The 22,008-nt window shown below is 44.2% G+C and overlaps 2 protein-coding genes across 2 annotated transcripts in view; both read right to left on the bottom strand.

Moving 5' to 3' along the window:
• Adam2 (ADAM metallopeptidase domain 2) overlaps positions 1–15,423 on the bottom strand; it is a 59,845-nt gene extending 44,422 nt beyond the window's left edge. Inside the window, exons 1-5 of the mRNA XM_076853540.1 lie at positions 11,198–15,423; positions 10,606–10,682; positions 7,937–7,992; positions 4,604–4,682; positions 28–104 (exon numbers count right to left, since the gene is read on the bottom strand). Of these exons, the coding sequence (XP_076709655.1) occupies positions 28–104; positions 4,604–4,682; positions 7,937–7,992; positions 10,606–10,682; positions 11,198–11,270 (362 nt within the window). The 5' untranslated portion in view covers positions 11,271–15,423. The remainder of the gene's footprint in view (positions 1–27; positions 105–4,603; positions 4,683–7,936; positions 7,993–10,605; positions 10,683–11,197) is intronic.
• A 97-nt stretch (positions 15,424–15,520) lies between these two features.
• Positions 15,521–22,008, bottom strand: part of Ephx2 (epoxide hydrolase 2) — a 43,503-nt gene continuing 37,015 nt past the window's right edge. Inside the window, exons 15-19 of the mRNA XM_076853541.1 lie at positions 20,453–20,555; positions 19,615–19,684; positions 16,560–16,640; positions 16,147–16,205; positions 15,521–15,967 (exon numbers count right to left, since the gene is read on the bottom strand). Of these exons, the coding sequence (XP_076709656.1) occupies positions 15,889–15,967; positions 16,147–16,205; positions 16,560–16,640; positions 19,615–19,684; positions 20,453–20,555 (392 nt within the window). The 3' untranslated portion in view covers positions 15,521–15,888. The remainder of the gene's footprint in view (positions 15,968–16,146; positions 16,206–16,559; positions 16,641–19,614; positions 19,685–20,452; positions 20,556–22,008) is intronic.

The following is a 22,008-nucleotide window of genomic DNA, read 5'->3' on the forward strand; positions in this document are numbered from 1 at the left end:
GCGATTCATACAATTATATATTACAACCTTAATCCAGTACATGCGCTAACCATCACCATAGAATTTGGATAACCTTCAACAAATCCTTGGTAGTAGCAGAAATTCTGAAAGATAAAATACATACAGATTTATTAGGAGATAGAGTTTTCAGATATTGTATGTGTACATAAAATACTCAATATTTGCACAAGGGATTTAAAGATTATTAGATGAGTGTAAGACTCAATTTCCCAAAACTTTTCCCCACAGGTTCATAAAGAATGTGTTAATTTTCACACTCTTTCATATTCTGTAAACTAAATTCGATTTTCTTGATCACTAGGACAAAGTGAAAATAATCAAAACCTCACTATGCACCTCCCCCCAAATTATTCTGGCATAATTCTGCCTGGTAGAAAAAAACAATATGAATCCAAAAATGAAAGTCTTTTTTCACAACTATTTTGATGGTTTCTTATTCAAGGTGTGTGTGTGTGTGTGTGTGTGTGTGTGTGTGTGTGTGTGTGTGGCATTGAACCCAGGGCCTTGTGCATGCCAGACAAGTACTCTACCAACTGAGCCATATCTCCAAGCCCTATTTTTACACAACTATTTAGAGTGCAATGGCAGAATAGCTCATAGAGGTGTGACCCTCTCACAGATATCAATTATAAATACTGAAAAAAATGTATGTATATATTTTAAAAACTTCAGCTACAAAAGCAGACAGAAAAAGAGTACAATTGATACCAGAAAGAAGGCAACTGAGTTTGCTGAATTCTCATTTGGTGGGTTTCTTCCAGAAAGCACTCCCCAGGCAGAGTTGCAGAAAGCCTGACACCTCAACAGCAAACCCAGACCTTTAGCCTCAGGCTGAAGCCACGGTCTCAGAGTGCGGAACCCAGGGGCTGTGTCCAAGAGAGGAGGGAGGAGGCGCAGAGCCAGGACCCCAGTGCGCACCGTTACCTCCTCAGGTGCAATCTCTACTTACATCCAGACCCAGGATTCGGGAAAGAGGCTCCAGAGAGTCTAGAAGGAGCCAAGACCAGGAAAGCTGAAGAACAGAGGAAAGGGTTTGTCTATCTGCAAGTGCAGTGGAATAGTCAGGATCTGGTTCCTGCCAGGATATTTGCCTACTAGAACAAACTTGGAAACCCTCTAGAAAAAAAGTCACAAGGGTTAAGTGTGCCATTGAATGTGGCCAGTATATGATTTTAAAAGGTGCTAGATATTCAGATAAAAGGGAAAATGTAGTACAGAGTCAAGAGGAAAATCAGAAAGACAATTGACACTAAAATAACCCAAGAATAGGAATTTTTCAAAAAAAGACTTTAAAACAGATACTAAAAATGTGATGGAGAACATTAAAGAAAAATTGGACACAAAAGGGGATCCATCAGGAAATTCAGAGAAATATATAGAGAGCATAAAAACCTAACTTGATGGCCAAGCACGGTGGCACACGCCTGTAATCCCAGTGGCTTGGGAGGCTGAGACAGGAGGATTGGGAGTTCAAAGCCAGCCTCACCAAATTGAGGTGCTAAGCAACTCAGCCAGACCTTGTTTCTAAATAAAATACAAAATAGGGCTGGAGATGTGGCTCAGTGGTTGAGTGTCCCTGAGTTCACTCTCTAGTACAACCCCCCCTGCAAAAAAAAAAAAAAAAAAAAAAATCCAACTCTAACATAGTTTAAATGAAATATACTGGGAAGTTTTCAAAAAGTGAAAAAAAAAATAAAAATAAAAATTAGAATTATAAAAGTTGCCAAATCCCAAATCTGAAGAAATGTGACAGAAAGGAAGCTTTAAGAATGTCACAGAGGGTGTGGCTGCAGAGGAGGTGCCAGTGGGGGAAATGATGGATAGGAGGGACCAAAAGAGCCAGCAGGCTGGAGCTGCCAGAGGACCTGAAGGAGACCTGTGAAGGTCAAGGCTGTCTATTCCAGGGCTGGAGGGGAAAGTTCCAGTTGTAGTGTCCAGATGCCATCAGCAAAGGAAGAACCTGCAGACCCTCCTACAGGGAAGTCCAAAGAGGGCTCGGCCAAACCACCCATCACATGTGGGTCAAATCAGCCCAAGGAACTGTCCCAACTCCTGCTGCAGGAAGGCCTTCAGCACAGCAGCCTTGAGCCAAGACGAAGGCAGTGAACTAAGGAAATGCCTCTGAAGCAAAGACCAGGATGACAGAGAGACTAGAAGGGAGACCCCCACATCTGTCAGAGCACACTCCTGCAACAGGCAGGTCTGGCTCCAGGAGAATGGAATGTAAAGCACTCAGCTCCCCAGCTCAGGCCACAGGTCTTTCCTGGTAGGAGAAGCAGGTTATAAAACAGAACCTAACTTCTTCCCAGATGCGCTGAGTTCACTCACAACAGAGCACAGAGAAGCCCAAGGGAATGTTCCAAAAATGGTGTGGGAGAGATTGATGGGCAGCAAATGGCTGGGAGGGGTCACTGATCTACAGAACTGTCCCTTCCGGACAGTCCAAGTTTAACTGGACAACAGAGCAACCCGCCAACAGTTAGGAGAATTTAATATGCTAATGTGGCCAGGGGGAGGGCCATTCCACTTCATCCCACCCTGACAGTTGGGTGTACCTAAGCTGGATCCCCCTAAAATCATACAGCCAGTTACCAAACAGATAATCAAGCAAGAAACAATTATAGGCTCCAAGGGATAGAGCAGTATTCAGATTGCCTACGATAAATCATCTAAAATGTCCCATTTCCAACGAAAAATCATAAGCCTTGCAAGGAAACAGGAAAGTATGACCTATAATTGAAAAAAAAAAAAGAAGCAGATAACAGAAGCTCCCTGTGTGCTACACACTGAATGTGTGTGCCTGCCCAAAATTAATCTGTTAAAATCCTGACCCCTACGTGTAGGCATCAGAAGAGAGTCCCTTTGGAATGTCTGATGCCTGACCAATGTCTGATGCCAATAACTGACCAATTAGCTCTTCTGTATATGTCTTTATTTTTCAAAACGATGTGCTTTTAGGGATGAATGCCATTTGCAAAATTTATGAAAAAATTCAATAAAATCATCTGCTTTAAATATAATTTAATGAACTTTACTTGGTTTTCTTTAGGGTAGAAATAGGCTTACAGCATAACATATCAATACAACAACATATATTCATGAAATTTGAGACCAACATACAACAACTTACCACATTTTGGTTATTATTAAGGCATTCTTTTTTAGTTTTTTTTTTTTTAACTGCATGCATATCTTTCTTTCATACCTCTTAAGGTATGCAGTGGAATTGGGTTTGGCAGAATATTATAAAATTCAAATGTGGGATATTGTGGCCCTGTGTAGCTCTATCTGATTTTTCTCTTACACACACGCGCGCGTGCGCACACACACACAAACACATACACGCCCCTGCACATATAAGTCTTTGTTTGCATATAATAGTACATATTATTTCTTTATTTACATTGACTCACTTGTATTTGCCTTCTCTGATGGCAAATTTAAAAATGAAATTCAAAGCAAGGGCTAAGTCTATAATTTCTTCTGTTAAAATCTTAGCCTCTCTAAATGATGGACTCACTGTGTAGAAATTGGGGATGAAAATGGAAAACAACCACAAAGATGAGGACAACAATAAGTAGGGCAGACCAAAAGCAAAACAAAAAGGAACATTTCATTTCTACCATTATTTTTCAATTACTTCCACCAAAAAAATTATAGACATCATTAAATGAAGCCCTGAATGTTCCAAATACATGAAAACTCTATCTAGTTCCAAATATGCATGAAATTTTATATGTCCTTAAGAAACAGAGGACTTTGTCATGCTGAGAATAACCACTGATCAAATTTTGCCCTGGGGGGTGGACACCAAGGAAGCTGAAGGTGACAGGTTCTCTAGCTAAATCTGCATGTGTGTGTCACTTGGCTTTTTTCCACACACTGTCACCACTTCTGTAAGGCCCAAGGAGAACTGAGACAGCTGCTTATCCCATTAATCCGAATGCGTTAAGTTCGTTTTCCCTTTTTACATTGTTTGCTTATTTCTTATTTAAGTAGGTGTCCCAATCCTGCCTGCTGGGATCCGGGCAGCTTCCCTGACTTGGTTGCTGCAGAATGGACGGAGACATTTGCAAACCCTACAGCTGGTAAGGGGTTAATATTTAATATTTAAAATATATGAAGAACAGCAAAAAAAACAAATAACTCAATTTTTAAAATGGGACAGGACAGAAATAAATATTTCTCAAAACAATATGTACAAATGGTTTACATGTATTTTAGAAAATATTTGGTCCCTGAACATTCTTCAGAGGACACTGTAGATTCTCCTTTTGTTCCAGATTTAGCTTCCCCTGATTCAAACCCTGGTCTTCATTCCAGGCATTTCACAATATATTCAACCCCTTTTGCCACAGACACATGAGCACACACATGAAACAAATGATTTAGAAACATGACAATGATATTTGACCTAGTAACCTTCTGTTTAATAGAGTTGAGAACACACTGTCAAAATGAAATGAATGGGTTCACATCAAAACAAAACATGACCTCCACCCTTTGTACTCTATGTGGACCCTAAATAACATGATCAGAGAAATTCATATCACAAAGGTACAACAGATAATGAAAATCATACCTGAAAATCTTTATCAAGAGGCTTCATGATTCCTGTACCATCATAACCATAAACTTTAAAATTATGAGGTAAAAATACTCTGTAAAAATAGAGATAAAAGGGTACTTAGTGGAAATTTTGTTTCCTAAACTTTCATTTTTAAAAAGATACTTACTATATTTATTATAAGTAGAGAGGTTGGCCAAAAGAGAGTTTTCAGCGTGTGGATTTTCCACCTCCTTGTTAAGTTTTCCCAAATAGCCAGAGCAAAAAGGAGGTACTTGGAGGCATCAGATGACCTGATTTCAAAATATACTGCAAAGCTGTAACAATCAAAACAGCATGGAGACCAGTGGAACAGAAGAGATACCAGAGAAATCAATCCACTTATTTACAGTTAATTGATTTTTGGCAACATCACCAGGAACACACAATGGGAAGAGAACTGTCTCTTCCAAAAGATCACATATGGAAAATAATGTCCACCTACAGAAAAATGGAAGTGGATCCTCGTCTCACAACACTAGAAGTGAACTGAAGACATCAATGTAAGACCTAAAACTAGGAGTTACTAGAAGAAAACATGGGAAAGCTTTGTGACGTTGGTCCGGGCAAAGTCTTTTTGGATATGACCAAAAAAAGCCTAGGCAACAAAAGCGAAAACTAAAACTAGCGGACAGCACCAGGCTAGAAGGGTTCTGCCCAGCAGGACAGTCAGTCAGCAGAGGGAGGAGACAACCTGCAGAATGGACGCAGACACTTGCAAACCCTACAGCTGGTAAGGGGTTAATATTTAATATTTAAAAATATGAAGAACAGCAAGAAAACAAATAACTCAATTTTAAAAATGGGAGCGGGAAGAAATAATATGTACAAATGGTCAACATGTATTTAAGAAAATGCTTGCTATCATTAACCCTCAGAGGAATGCAAATGAAAACCATCAGGATGCAACACCTTACACCTGTTAGAATGGCTATTATCCAGGAGAAGAGAGATGCCGAATGTTGGTGGGATGAGATGAAGGAAGAACCCTTGTACAAGGTAGGTGGGAAGCAAATTAAGATCGTGGATATGGAAAAGAGTACAGGGATTCCTCAAAAATTAAGAGTAGAACTATCATCTATTCTGGAAATCCCCTGCTGGGTATATTTGCAAGTGAGGTGAAATCGTCAGTTGAAAAGACACCTGCATGTTGATTGCAGCAATAATCAAGCACACACTGGAAAACAATTAAGCCTTAAAAAAGAAAGAAAGAAATCTTGTTCTTTGGGAGACATGGATCAAACCCAAATATATTATGTTAAGTGAAATAATCCAGGCACGGAAAGAAAGATATTGCATGATCTCACATATATGTGGGATGTAAAAGAGTCAAACTCATAAAAGCAGGCAGGAAAATGGTGGCTGCTAGGGGCCAGGGGTGAGTTTCACTGAGGACAATAGGTTCAGAACACCTCTTACACAGCATTGTGACTAGAGTTAATAATAATGCCAATGAATACCTCGGATATCTTTTAAGATGCTGTAACCATGCACTCCCCAGGTTTGTCAGGATTGCCTTGAGCAAGCTGACTGATTATTACCTGCTTTAAAGCCCTCAGAGATTAGGGCATAACTGTGACAGGTGCAGGGCAGTGCCAGTTCTGCGCATAGCCCAAGCGTCGGTATGTGGTGAGCAACTTTTATATCCACCTGTTTACACAGAAACTGTTGGCCAACCCTCAGAAAGATTAAATACCAAGGTGTCCTGGTCAGGGCTGGCAGGACTGGCAGCAGATCAAGGCCAATGGCCACTGAAGACCTCATCACTCCACCTGGGGTGACCCAACTATACTCATTGTTCCCTCCCCACCATGCCCCTTCTCCAGCCCTGCACACTTGAGTCTCATCTGTTGCATGTAAAATGAAAAAACAGCAAAAGTTCTGCACTGTATTTTGATTATAGATCTGGTCATTCACATTTAGACTGTTTGATTTATAACATTCTATCTGTTGTGATATTATTGACATTTTTTCCATAATGCTTTGAATAATTTTTTTAATCCAAGAGTTATTTGACAACGCCTACCAAATTTGCAAATAGCTGGTGCTTCTTTGATTAAGCATTAAATATTTGTAACTATATTCTAATTTTACTCATTGACAAGGGGTTATTAAATGCCTTTTGATTTGCTTGTGTGCAAGAAAAGAAATACATTTTTTGCAAGTTAAGTAGTAAAGGGTCATTTACAAATTCATCATGATATCACCATTAATTGTATTGTATATTCTATATCCTTTTTCCAATCCAAAAAACAAATCTGCAAAGACTGCATTTTTGTGGGGGGCAGGTATACCAGGGACTGAACTCAGGGGCACTCAACCACTGAGCCACATCTCCAGCCCTATTTTGTATTTTATTTAGAGACAGGGTCTCAATGAGTTGCTTAGTGCCTCACTTTTGCTGAGGCTGGCTTTGAACTCCCAATCTTTCTGCCTTCTAAACCTTGGGATTACAGGCATGCACCACCATTATTGGCTCAAAGACTGCATTTTAATTTAGATCTTCTTACATTTCTAACCCACTGTACTTCACCTACTTCCGTCTCTATTGAACACTTGTATGTATTGTACTGTGATGTGGAAAGTTATCCACAGGATGGTTTAGCCCTCACCACTGGCTCATTTGCAGGCCCATCACTGTCGGGGAGATTCTGTCTGGGGTTTCCCTGCACATTTATTGCAAAAACACTCAGTTTTTTTCCTTAGGAAGAAATAATTTTGAGTCAGCTTTTTGTGTCTTCCTTCAAACTAGTTCTTTTTCTAGTCACTCCTTCTTATTGAAACAAGGACTATCAACTTTGATTTTTCTTTTTTGCTCAGCATGTTATGCTTCATTTTTCCCAAATGTATTAACTGACATGAGATTGAGTTTGGGTGATCACAGTTGTAATCTAAGTGCTTAATAATACAGTGTGATAGGGTATATATGCTAATTTTAAAAAATTGTCATGATTCATGACATCCAAGAATCTGCTATGATCGTTCAACTTTAAGTTGGATAAAGGAACTAGAAAACAAACCATATTTATGTTTTCAGGAAATAATCAAAATTCGTCCTTCATGAAACCCCATGGGAAGCCCAAACCAAATTGGATGCTACCAGGAAGATTCACTACGGGGAAGATGGGAACAGCACTGTGGATTCCAATCCAGTTTTTTGATACAGAGACTTAGGGTATTTTTTAAAAGAACAACATAAGAGAAAAAGGAACACTCAGTAACATTTCCAAATGCAAAGTAATTGCATTCTGGGTATTTACAAATAATAATGATAAATAGAACAAAGACAGTTGTAGCACCATTACCTACTTTTGCGTTAGGTTCATAGTATATGTTTTCCCCTCAATTGTAATGTTGTAGGCCACCTGGTAGGAGAGTACATTTGAAAAGCAAAGAAAATGAGGGAAAAGAGGTTAGAAAGAAAAACTAACATTTTTACATTAATGACAATCAAAAACATATTAATGCAATAAAAATTAAAATCTAGAATTTGGTTTGGTAAAATTTTGGCTTGGGTAGTAGAAGATGATTGGCATAATTTCTTATTCATGAATTTTCAATTTATCCAATAACAGACTCAAAACAGTGAATTTTATAGAATATATATATTTTTAAAAATTTTTTAATTGTAGATGGACACAATGCCTTTATTTTACTTATTTATTTTTATGTGGTTCTTTTTATGATCAAATCCAGTTCCTTACACATGCTAGGCAAGTGCTCTGTGACTGAGCCATAACCCCAGCCTGAGAGTGGATTTTTTTAGTTCTATAATTGTGTTAGCTTAATATTGAGGCCACTGTAAAACTATCTTTAAAATGGATAGGATATGCCTAAATTATTAAATAGAAAATTTATATATAGTAGAGCCAAGAATTATTAACACATGATATATAATAGTAATAAATTTTATAAAATTTGTTCATAGTTTGAATGCTAACTCAATCTATTTTATAAATAAGAAGATTAGGTATGCAATGAAGGGACGATTCTCTGTCAATTTGCAGCCATCTTCATTATTGAACCTTTCAATGCACAAGCATCTCCAGTTATTAAGTCTTTATTTTCTCTTATCTTGTTTTATTATCCTCAATGAGGTTTTGCTGATCTATGTAAGATTTGCATTTAGATTTTTATGTAGTATAAATCAAATCTTATTAAGAATTATGTTTTATATTTTTTGATTGCTAACATAGAAATACTACTTGTTTCTGTACTTCAATTTCAATCATGTCTCCAAAAAATTTGCTGAGTCAGTGTATTATTTCCAATTTTTTTCTAGATTTAGATTTTATTTCATATATCACCATTTTATCTGCAAATAATGATGGCATTCTTTTCTCTTCCAATTATGCCTATTTATTTTTATTTTTTTTCCCTTCTTGCAATGGTTAGTGCTTCCAAGTCAATGATAAATAGAAAAAGTGATAGTGGGCCTCCTTCCTTCTTGATCTCTAGAGGGAAGCTTCCAATATTTCAACTTTAAATATCTTTTAAAGGGCATTTTAACTTCTTTATAAACCTCTCTTATTATTTTCAGTCATGTATTTTAGGCATATAAGATTCAAAGAAAAGTATATAAAATATCATGTCATTAATGATAACATTGAAAAATAAAAAAAATGCAAGTCTTTGAAAATAAGGATAAGCCTACTTAGTAGATTATATTTTCTTTTTTCACACACCAGATAACCAGCCTCTTAAATTTCACGTTTATCATTCTCATGCCTATTTTCATAACTATATTAGTTACGGATGTTTGTTTAAATAGTGGTTTATTTTGCAAAAATTTTACCTTTACTTGAATTTTATCCTACAAGCTATATATTTTATCTGCTAGTGTCAAGCGTATATTCTCCCTTTATGCTCCTATATTCTTTATTATGATAATTTTAAACATACATTGTTTCATGCTATGTTTGTTGTAATTATTGCATCAGTCAGTATGTGATAGCCTCATTGATTCAAAAATACTATTATTTCCTTACTATACTCTATGCCATGAGAATGCTGATATTAACAGACCATTTTTGTCTTGAATTTTGACTGTTGAAGAGAAATATTTTTATTTTTCTTCTACTTCACTTGTTCTAAATCATCCTCTTAAAACAATCCAGTGATTCCTGCTTGGAGATATTCCCCTGTAAACAGACTCCTTGTTTATTTTCTAAAATGAATAACATGCCCATAATATTTTTGCATTAATATACACTCCTAAAATTCTATAAGAGCTTCACTACTTTTCTCTACTTAAGTGATTTTAAAATTTCATAAACAGATATGCATTCATTTAAAAATAAAGAGTTATACACTTAACTCTAGATTAAATTGTTGAATGATAACTTGCTAAGGGAATACCTAAATCATGAGAACATCCACTTCCCAACCAAAAGGAAAAGTGAGGTTTCACAAAACATATTTGACTTCTCCAGAAATGATTCTAGAACTTACTTTAAAAAAAGGAGTTTTTAATTCAGATAAGATTGGGCATGTTAAAAAGCCTTTTATTTCAAAGGAGAAACAAGAATAATATAATCCTAAACTAAGATGAATGAAAGCAGTTTAAAAAATCTTAACCATTAACATATTTGCAATCAAAAGGGGAAAATCATCCATATAACATATATCATTAAATAAAATGATCGTTATCCCCCATCCCCATTTTCTTTCCTCCAAATATAGGCTGGTGGGTGGGTGAGAAGAGACCAGCAGATCAGGTCAGCTGGTACTCAGAGATACCTAGGGGGAAACATTTGGGGGGTGGGGCTCCAGACTTTAACACCCCACATCACTGCACCATTATTTCTAGGAAACAATAATCTTGGTTCATTTTTAGAAAAAGACTTTTCCACTCAAAAAAAATTGAGTATAAATATAAAATTCAGTAAATGTGCATGATTGAAAAATGGCCAATTAACATCTTGGGAACAACATATTCGCATCATTTCAAATCGTGAACAATGTTAATAATTCATTACATGTGATTCAAATCCTCCGGTTTTAATTGACCGTATTTTCACTGGAACCGTAACTTGCACGTGTAGTCTTTCATAATCTGCAAGGTGCAAAATGTCTTATTAGAGGATTGCCCCGCGCTGCTCGGCTTCCTTCATTCTCTCACATCTAAATGCATCCTCTGCATTCTGTATGCCACCTCTCGGTTTTACTATCTTTCCAATATATCACTTCTTTCTAGAATTACGAGAGTTTTTTAAAAGACAATTAGGTATATTGCTTTAGGAATATGGCCCAGTGGGCAGGGTCTGGTAATTCTGGGGCAAAAGCCAAGCTCTCAGAACAAATACAATTTATACCCTTTGAGCCCTTATAGGGTCTCCACGGTCATCATTACTAGAGCGCAGCAGGACCTGAAACCCCATCCTCCAGCCTTCCTAGAGGTCCCTGTGGGCGTGGGAGAGCGCCCCGCTCCCCTGTGAGCTTTTGGGTGGTGGACAGCTGCAAGGCCCGGAGCGGGCATCCCGCAGGATTCACGCATGTCTAGTGCACCCCGGGAGGCGAAGGGCGAGGGGAGCACGCGCACCCGAAGGTCAGGAAAGGTCTGGGACTCACTGTGTTCTCTGTGGCGGGGGCTGTACCCGCTGAGTCCACCCAGCCCGCCGAGAAGGAGGAGGACGCGCAACATGGCTAGCGATCCGGATCCCAGTCCCAATGTGGCCGTTGGCCAGCCACAGGGCAGTTGGGAGCGCGAGGTACGGTCCGGCCTCGCACCCTGCGAGCAGGCAGGGGACTGAGCCACGTGCGCGGAGCCCAGCGGCCCTGCTGTTGAACCTGGGTGGCCTTGGCCAGCGAGTCTCTCTCAAAGGAGGAGCCCACTGGATTTGACTCCTATTTGAAGCTAAGGAAAAGGAAGAAATAGGCGGGATTGAGGGCCAGAGGGAGAGAGGCCACTGTTTCCCTTCTATTTTTTTTTTTTTTTTTTTTTTTGATTACTGGGGATTAAACCCGGGGATGCTTAAACACTGAGCCACAGCCCCCAGCCCTTTTTTTGTTCCGAGACAGTCTCTCTAAATTGCTCAGGGCCTCGCTAAATGACTGAGGCTGGCTTTGAACTCAATAATCCTCAGGCCTCCGCCTCCTGAGCCACTGGGATTACAGTCCTGCAGCCACCACGCCAAGACAGCAGCAGATTCACTTCTAAGAGGCAGAGTGGGTGAAACAGCTAAGAAGAAGAGACATATCGACTTCTTAAGTGAACTTTCAATTCTTAATAATAATGTTATATAATAATATATTACATGTTTATGTACAGTTCAATCATACGTGGACAGCTTGATTAATACTCAAGTGAACAAGTCAGTGTAATTATTACCTGGATCAAAATAGAGATCACCAAAGTCCTCAGTTGCCCTCTGACAACATTACCTCAAAAACTATTGTAGTTGCTCTTTACATTTGGGTTCCTTTAATGGGATGGTTGTAAGGCCCATCCATAGCAACATTTGTCTTTCCATTTTGCTGTTGGTGAACATTTGGTTTGTTTATACTTTCAACTATTAAAAACAATATTTCACTATAAAAATTCTTGCATATGCCTTTTATGTAGAAATTTCTCTTGGGCTTATTTCTAGAATGGATCATAGGATATGTCTTAGTAGACATTTCCGTAATACTAATATATGCTCCCACCAGAAGTGTCTGAACATTCCAGTTCCTCCACATTGATGCCTACACTTTTTTCTCCTCTTATTTCATGTATTTTTATAGGCCTGTAGAGTTTTCTGCATTTGGAGTTTAATTTGCATTTTCTTGTGGTTAATAAACTTGAACATAATTTTATAAGTCAATGACAATTTATATAGCTTCTTTGGCAATTGCTGCTTGAAACTTTGGTCCATTTTCTAATGGAGTTGCCTTATCTCTCTCTTTCATTCTTTCTTTTTTTTTTTTTTTTTTTTTACTGGGGATTTAACCCAGGGGCAATTTACCACTGAGTCACATGCCTAGCCCTTTTTCATTTTTAATTTTGAGACAGGTTCTCACTAAGTTTCTTAGGGCTAAATTGCTGAGGCTGGCTTTGAAGTTGTAATCCTCCTGCCTCAGCCTCCCAAACCACTGGATTACCGTCATGTGCCACCATGCCAGGCACCTTATCTCTTTCTTATTATGTGTCTGTTTCTTTCATGTTTTTGTAAATGGAGCTATGAAGACCTGGAGTTTTCTTTGTGACAGGGCTTTTTACTTATGGATCTGATTTCTTTAAAATACTAAGATAACCTCTTTCCCCTTAGTTTGAGAAAATTGTGTTTCTGAAGGAACCTGTACATTCTTGGGAGTTGTCCTTTCCACATGAATCAGTGAAAGTTGTTCAAAATGCCGTCCCCTCCTCGGTCATTCTTTTGCAACCTGTGGCATCTGCAGAGATGTCCTCCTTTTCACTCTCAGTACTGATCATTTGTGATTTTTTTTTAAAATTTGGGGTTCAGTAGTTTATTAAATTATTAAATTTTGGAGTTTATTGTTTTTATTAACTTAAAAGGCCTCAAATGTGACTGTCCTGATTTTGTTCTATCATATATTTGTTTTCTGTTTTGTTGATTTTTGTTCTCATATTCCTTTCTTTCTGGTTTACTTTTTCCTTTTTCTGGTTTCTGAAAAATGGAAATTTATATAATTAATTTAAAACTCTTCTGACATGTGCCTTCAAAACTAGAAATTTCCTGGTGTTCACAACTTTAATTTCACCAACAAATTTTTATGTATTGTATCTTGTGTATTTTATTTTGACATACTGTATAATCAAGAGTTCATCATATCCTAAGATTGAAAGAAATAGCCTTTCCTCCCAGCCAGTCTAACAGAATCCCTTTTTTGAGGCTATTTGTTTTGGAAACTTTGGATACAGCTAGTGTGACTGATCATAACTCCCTGGGCACAGCGCCACAACCCCACTGGTACAAGGGTGCAGAAAAGAATATGGGGACTGCCACGACTCTTATTAAAAAGCCTATTTCTTTTAGCAGAGGTAAAACTATATTCCTTTATAGTGATGATATAAAAACTAGCATTCTGTAATTAATTTTGAATACACTCCAAGCAAGCATAAATGAAATGGGTCTGAAAATCTTCCCTTTGTATCCCGGTTAATCCCTTTTGCTGCTAAAACCGCAGCAATTGACATATGGCCCAAAGCTCCCCAAAGAAGACCCAGAGACACAGCTGAGGGTATTTTCTCACACAACCTTGAGACCTTTTCCAGGCTAGCCTCACGCTGGGCTTTCCATCTTGCACCACCGGCTGTATTTTTGTGGCAACGTTATGAACTTGATTCATTGGGCTCTTGTTTACCAGAAGAGTAGAATTTCTGAACTTGAGGAACTTTTGATGGTTTATGGAGGCTAATGGGCAGAAGCTTTAAACCTGAGCTAACAGGGCAAACAGATTTTCCTGTTTAGTGTCTTCTTGTGAAGGGTGTTCTAAGATTCTTCTTCTTTCCCCCATTTGTCTCTCCCAGATGAGCTTGGACAGAGTCAACTAGCAAAATGATGTCGTCTGGCTCCTACAGCTATTCCCCGTGGGTCTGGCTCTGGAATCAACTGGAAATGTCACACTAACCTTCCCCCAGAACTCACTCCATGCCAAGCACTGGCCTGAAACTCTGTGCATTTAGTTCCAACAATTCCCTATGGCCTAGGTACTATCAATGTCCCCTATTTACAGGGGAGGAAACTGAGGCACAGGACCCCTTTCTCAAGGTACCCAGCAGACCAGATGTCGGACCCAGCTGCTCTGGCTTCAGATTTAGGAGGTAAGTTTTTGGTAGAACTTAGCAGAGCTCGAGTTCAGGCTCTGCCCCAAACTGCCAAGTGACCCTGAGCAAGTTGTCTGCACCTGTTTTCCCCCTCTGTTAAGTGGGAAGGAGCCTTGGGAGGGATCAGAGGGGACATATGTAAGACTAGGCATGCTGGAGTAGTGAGCAGGTGATGCTGCTAGCATTCTGACTGCCCCTGCTGCCTTCACCCCCCTCCACATTGCCTGGTCAACTTATGCTCATTATAACATGGAACTTGCCTGGGGAGATCCCTTCCTCTGATGGCTTTACCTGCACAAAGTGCAGTGAGGAAAGTATGTGTTTATCTGTGAATGCTGGCTGGGGTAGGAAGGACCCAGGACCCAGCCTGAGATTTAGTGGAGGGGACTTCAGCTGGGAGACTCCAGAAAAGAATGCACAATCAGAGTTGGAGTGTCAAGGAGAACCAGTGTGTGCAAGATTCAAGGACAGCGACATTGGAGGAAGTTGGGATTAGAGTGATGGGCCCGGTGGGAGTGAGCAGGAGCCAGGCTTGATCCTGGAGGCAGCTGGGAGGATCCAAACTGCAGCGTTTAAGATCTGACCTGTTTTAGGAGGCTGCTGCTGTAGGGCTTTGGCATCCAAAATGGGAAACAGACAAGATGATTGCAGGAGACCAAATGAGTGTGACCTGGTGCCTAATGATGTGACAAGAGGAAGGAGAGGCTGGAGGGAAAGACAGGACTACATCTGCACTGAGCCCTGCAGTGACAGCTGACTGAAGGGGTCTCTTTGCATTTAAACTAATTAAAATCAAATGAAATCTAAAATTTGCTTCCTTAGTCTCACTAGCACATTTAAATACTCAAAGTGTGCATCACTACCTGAGAAAACCCTGCTATGGAAACATTCAGCCAGCTCTGAAAGGGCTCAGGGCTGCCTGAGGCCAGCTGCTACAGACCACTTGCATCCTTCCAGAAGGCTCCCATGGCCAAACTGGTCTGGATGATGCAGCACCCTGGAGACCATGGCAAAGCCCAAGAGGGGAGGAAAAGCTTCCTTCAAATGCAGCTGCTTCTGATAATGAAGAAAGCAGCATTCTTCCAACAGTGGCCCACTCTCCCAAGAGCACAGAGAGAGCGGGAGCAAAGCCATCTTAGATTTATTGAGTAAAGGATCCCAATCTCTGCTGAAATACTTCAAAATGAACTGCAGACTTGGCTGCAAAACTATAAATTGGTCAGTCAACGTGACCAGGTGGGTACTGCATTCTGTCTCCACAGGGCACTAACCATCCTCAGAGATGAAGTGATGATGCATTGTACCCATGGAATCTACGGGTGATTCCTCCTGGATTTAAAATCACAGCATATTTGATTAACTTCATGTAAAGACTACTTTAGGGCAAATCCCTTGGAACAAAGCCACTGGTCTTGAGAGGTGCACAGGAGGCCACATCTGGATACAAACAGGGCTTCCCAGCAGATGGAGCGCTGCCGGCTACTGCCACAGGCTAAATCTTTGAAACCACTGGTGGGTTCCTGACATTAGCCTGCAGCCACTCAATGAGGATCTGATTCAACTCAGCGGGCCTGGAAGAGAAATGAAAGGTAATTCACACTCTGAACTCACTCCTCCGTGCCAAAGAGGAGCGGTGTAGGGTGAGCGGCCAGCGAGGCAGAGCAGGGCAGAAAGAAACCTGCAAGGCTTTTCAGGAAGGTAAATGGAGAATCTTGCTTCACCCTCCCTCAGGGGCCCTCCATCTCCTTACTTCTCCATCTGTGTCCAGTGCCCACAATCCTTAATGTGTCCCCTTTTCAGGTCAGGGATCTGAAAGAAAACCCATCCAGAAAGATCAGCGGCAGGACGCAAGTGGGTGGGGCTTCAGGCTGCTGCAAAGAGCAGCAGAGGCCCCCTGGGAGGGCGCACCTTCCTCGCTGCTCCCTAAAGGCCACCCCGCCTCCCACCCCCAGAACCCTGCATTACCCAGGAAAGGACCGAGAACGGAACAAGAGCCCACATCAGTGAGGGGCAGGAAGGGCCAGCCAAACAGGGACAGTGATGTCAGCGACGGTCCCCATCAGGGCAGGGTTTCAGCTGACCCTTCCGTCTGTCAGGACAGATGTGTCCTCTGCTACTGTCCCTCCCAGGACACCCCAACCCCATGCAGGGCCATTCCCTCACCCAGTCCTCCATGTTCTTGGACATCTGAGGGGTCAGCACAACGTCCTTCTCTGCTGTCACCATCAGGGCTGGGATCAGGATCTGGGAAGAGAATGGGCTACAGGGGTGGCCAGCAGGCCGCCTTCTCCCACCCATCATGCCAGGCTTTTATGCCCTGGGGCAGATCTCCACTCTGAAACCTCTGGGAAAGACCCTGGTTGCTGCCCCTGGAGCCCTGGCTATGTTTCTGTGGAGCTCTGCAGGACAGGTCATTGTCTGGAGATCTTTAGGATGCTGCATTTAGAATGCAGCAACCAACACATGTGTGGGGACATCTGTCAGAACATGTGCTGGCCCACTGAGACTGATGTTCGTGAAACTGATTCGATGGCACTAGGAAGGAAAGATGTCCTTGAATGAAGGTCAAGATTCATTTTTTCTGAATTAAATGCTTAAAAAGGGCGACCAGGATTCCAGAGGCAGGTGGGGCCATAGCAGTCACCCATGTGAATCAGAGCAATAGAAATGACCTGGCCTTGATCTGCTGCAAACAAAGGGCACATTGTGTCCCGGAAACCTCCCCAAGCTGTGAACTGCCTACACTCTCCACGCCTAAATGCTGGTTGTGGCCATGCTCTGTCCCACCTACCACTCTCCCACACCTGACAGCTGGGTGTGGCCATGCTCTGTCCCTCCTACCACTCTCCCACGCTTGACAACTGGACTTGTGGCCATGCTCTGTCCCACCCACCACTCTCCCACACCTGGTAGCTGGGCGTGGCCATGCTCTGTCCCACCCACCACTCTCCCACACCTGACAACTGGTCATGGCCATGCTGTCCTACCTACCACTCTCCCACACCTGATGACTGGGCGTGGCCATGCTGTCCTACCTACCACTCTCCCATACCTGACAGCTGGGCGTGGCCATGCTCTTTCCCACCCACCACTCTCCCACACCTGACAGCTGGGTGTGGCCATGCTCTCTCCCGCCCACCACTCTCCCACACCTGACAGCTGGGTGTGGCCATGCTCTGTCCCACCCACCACTCTCCCACACCTGACAGCTGGGTGTGCTCATGTTCTGTCCCACCCACCACTCTCCCACACCTGACAGCTGGGTGTGGCCATGCTCTGTCCCACCCACCACTCTCCCACACCTGACAACTGAGTGTGCCCATGCTCTGTCCCGCCCACTACTCTCCCACACCTGACAGCTGGGTGTGCTCATGTTCTGTCCCACCCACCACTCTCCCACACCTGACAGCTGGGCATGGCCATGCTCTTTCCCACCAACCACTCTCCCACACCTGACAACTGAGTGTGCCCATGCTCTGTCCCACCCACCACTCTCCCACACCTGACAGCTGGGTGTGCTCATGTTCTGTCCCACCCACCACTCTCCCACACCTGACAGCTGGGTTGCCCATGCTCTGTCCCACCCACTACTCTCCCACACCTGACAGCTGGGTGTGCTCATGTTCTGTCCCACCCACCACTCTCCCACACCTGACAGCTGGGTTGCCCATGCTCTGTCCCACCCACCACTCTCCCACACCTGACAGCTGGGTGTGCTCATGTTCTGTCCCACCCACCACTCTCCCACACCTGACAGCTGGGTTGCCCATGCTCTGTCCCACCCACTACTCTCCCACACCTGACAGCTGGGTGTGGCCATGCTCTGTCCCACCTACCACTCTCCCGAACCTGATGAATGGGCGTGGCCATGCTCTGTCCCACCCACCACTCTCCCACACCTTATGACTGGGCGTGGCCATGCTCTGTCCCACCCACCACTCTCCCACACCTGATGACTGGGCGTGGCCATGCTCTGTCCCACCCACCACTCTCCCACACCTGATGACTGGGCGTGGCTGTGCTGGGGATTTGCTGTTTCTTCACCTACATGCAATAATGTGCTCCTCACCTGACCCCTCCTCCATGATGTTCCAGGAACTAAAGGAAATGCAGAAGTGATTCTGTGGCTGGAACTAACCACAAGCCATTGCTATGGGGTTCTGTAAACTCCAGAATGCCCCTGTCAACTGTGGCAGGGCAGGAGAAGATGTGGGAGAGGCATGAGGAAGATTGGATGGTGACCCTAGAGGAAAGGAGTTCCCAACCATGGCACCGTCTGGGTTCACCTTCCCAACACCTTTGTTCTTACTTCTGTCCAGGCCACCAGAGATCTTGCCTATCCAACTGCAGTTTGGTAATTTCAATCAGTTAGAGATTACAATGGTGGTAACGACAATGAACATGAATGACTACGACCGGCCACCTACTGTTCTTAACACTTTGCATGCATTAATGCATTTTGCCCATGCACAGCTCGGGGTGGGGGGCTTTATTTTTGTCATTTCCTCATTGCAGAAGAGGCAACAGTGGATGGGTGGTTAAGTGTCTTTTCCCACATCACACAGGAATTAGAGGTGGGCTGACTTGCTTCCCAGCACGCTTTTAGCCACTGTGCTGCACATTCAGCAGTCTCAGGACCTACTCTGGGGGTCAAGGCCATCCCTGCGGCATCAACCACAGTATCCGAGGCCTGGCATGCTGCCTGGCCCGGCAGGACGTCCACTCCATGCAGTGGGCCGAGGACAGGGCCCAGGCTCCCTGTGCTGTCCTGCTGGGGAGAGTGCAGCTTTCCTCTAGATTTTAACATTTAGGATGGAAACTTACTTCCTTTCCCACCAGAGATCTACTCAACAAATGAGAAAACTGAGACTCAGACAAAACCAAAGCAAACATGACAAGAGGCTTACACCTGTCTCTCTAAGGGGACCAAATGCTCCTCTGTGGTTGGGGCTCCATGACCCACATCACTCGTGGTCATCTGGCCCACTTGCTATCCTGGCCTGGGCCACCACTAGGAGACCTGGGTACCCTCCACCATCTGAGGGGTGCATCAGCAAGGGAAGCCTCCTAAGTGGAGGAGAAAGGAGCAAGATGCAGGTCTGTCCACCCCACCAGGTTCCCACCAGGTTCCCACCAGGTGGGGCCGACAGAAGCCCCAGAGCTCCTGGGAGGGCACCAGGGGTGGGCAGGGATGGATGGGGAGGGACACTGCACTCACCTTCCGTCCAGAGCCCCTGCAGCCCCACTGCCAGTTCCTTTCCATGTTTCGATACCAGTTGAGGGGGCCTCTGGAGAATGGACCAGAAAGTCACATAAGATGAGCACCTGACTGCTATTTCCCGGAAGGAGCCTGCGCTGCACACAGCCAGCCATTCTGGGGGGAGCCCAGCTTTCTGCAGGGCAGGACAGACCCTGGACTCAGGCCTGGCGTGGGGCACACTCGCCCAGCTCTACCCAGCAAGGCCCGGTGCAGCCACAGGAGCTCAGCCAGAGAGGGCTTTGGGACCCATGGGACTACCCTGGCTCTTGGAGGGACATGTTCAGGGTTGTGGAGGCTGCTGAGGACAAGAGCTTGGATCAGCCCTCACCACCCAGAAGACACTGGCCTGCTCCAGGAACCCACGGCAAAGGGACAGTGGGAGGTTGTGGAACGGTGTCAGAGGCCTGTGACAGAGGTGCACTGTGTATGCTATTTTTGATTTATATATATATATATATATATATATATATATATATATATATATTTATTTATTTATTTATTTATTTTTTCTGAAGACAGAACCAGCGTTACCATCTGATTCTCAGAGGAGTTGTGACTGAAAAATAATTAAAATCCTCTGATCTGCTGGGACCCACAGGCACAAAGAAAGAGCAGCTGGGCCACCCAGAACGAGGCTGGGCACATACGGCAGCGAGCCTCTGACACTGCGGCATTCAAGCAGAGGCTGCCCAGGCACTCACGGGGGCTGCGGTGATGGGGAGCTGGGTCCCCACCCTGAGGCAGCCTCCTTCTCCACCCACCAGCTCGCCTCTGGGTGGGGCACTGTCCTCTTTACCTGAAGCCAGATTTCTTGAACTGCTGCACATAGAACTGAATTTCCTCCTCCGTGACCATCTTGCTGAGGCTGGGCTCTTCCGGGGTATTCACAAGGAGTCCTCCTGCAGGAAGCCACCTGCTTTCTCTCCAGTCGCAGGCCCGGAATCCAGGTCTGCGGCTGGGGCTCCCAGCTGAGGTTGCGTACCTGGGCGCCTCTCACATCCCATCAGGGAGCATCGCTGCTCTTCCTGCTCTCACTGAGCCCATGCCCACTCTAGCACCAAGCTTGGGATCTCACGGTCACTCTGGAGCCCAGACGTATCCCCCACACTGGCCTCAATGTCGCCAGCTGCCCCTGTTACTCTGGAAAGAACCTCAGCATACCCCTGCTCCCAGCATGTGCCCACCACTCAATTCCAGGATGACGCTGCTCAGGCAGACGTCGGCTGTATTCAGGGCCCTGATGCCCTCCCGCTCCCACTCGCCCTTGGACTGAATCTTTCCTGAACAGCTGGACTAACTCTGTCCCTCAGAGAGTCCTGAATCCACAGGTGCTTGGTCTGGTTTCCCTCCTGGCAGGAAGAACCCAGGCCAGGGACTCCCGTGCTGCTACCTCCTGATCTCACAGACCTCCTGTGGGTTCTCGGCATGGAGTCCCATCTGGTTGTCAGAGGTGCACTGTGTCCTGGCAGCTCCCATGTCCCAAGGGTAACCCGTGGTGTCTCCCAGCAGCCCCCAGGGCTACCAACACTGGCAAAGAGTGGGACCAGCTCGCCATTATCAGGCTCAAAAGCCTAGAGGCACAGGCAGGTCACTCCAGGTTTGCCTGCTGTAGGTCAAGGGTAAGTGGCCAGCCATGGGCCCATGACAGGCTGGTGCTCCTGCCCCACTGGGTCCTGTACCCCCTCTGTGCACCCTGCCTGTTTCCTCTACTCTGTTACTGCTGATCTGCCTCCCCGCCCTGCTTGTGGTGCCTGCATATCTGCAACAGCCAGCTTTGCTGCGACAGCCAGCTCTGCTCACCAGGGTGTGCGCAGAACATTTGAGGAACAAACCCATGAACCAGCAGACGAAGAGGGTGGAGGCAGGATGGAAATCAGAGGAGTGAACCCTGCTGGGCCCTCCTGGCCACCCCTCGGGGACCCATCTTCTCCACGTGTAATACAGAGAGCATCCTGGCACCACGGGGGATGATAAATGAGCCCAGTGCCTGGGGCGCACTGTAAGTGCTTAGACAAGTGACAGTGATCTTCACTACTAATAAAACACAAGTGCATAATGGCAAGGGCATCGTGTTGGGGGGAATATAAGGTTCTGTGGGTACAGTGCTGGGTGTAGGCGTGGATGAGCTCCAACCTGAGCTCCACTTACATCCAGCCACCGGGGTGAACAAGAGCGGTCTCAGGGGAGGGAGCAGGAATGGCTGGAGCAAGGAGCCTGGGGAAGGAATACCTGGGGGGCCAGGACGGAGGGTGGGGTCTAGTCCCATCCTCCTCGCACCTGACAGGTGATCCCATAGCCTGGGCTCACGTCCTCCTCAGTAGAGGGCGGACTGTCCCAGCCAAGCTCTAAAGG

The sequence above is a fragment of the Callospermophilus lateralis genome, chromosome 4 (genome assembly GCF_048772815.1).
Source record: "Callospermophilus lateralis isolate mCalLat2 chromosome 4, mCalLat2.hap1, whole genome shotgun sequence".
Taxonomy (NCBI): domain Eukaryota; kingdom Metazoa; phylum Chordata; class Mammalia; order Rodentia; family Sciuridae; genus Callospermophilus; species Callospermophilus lateralis.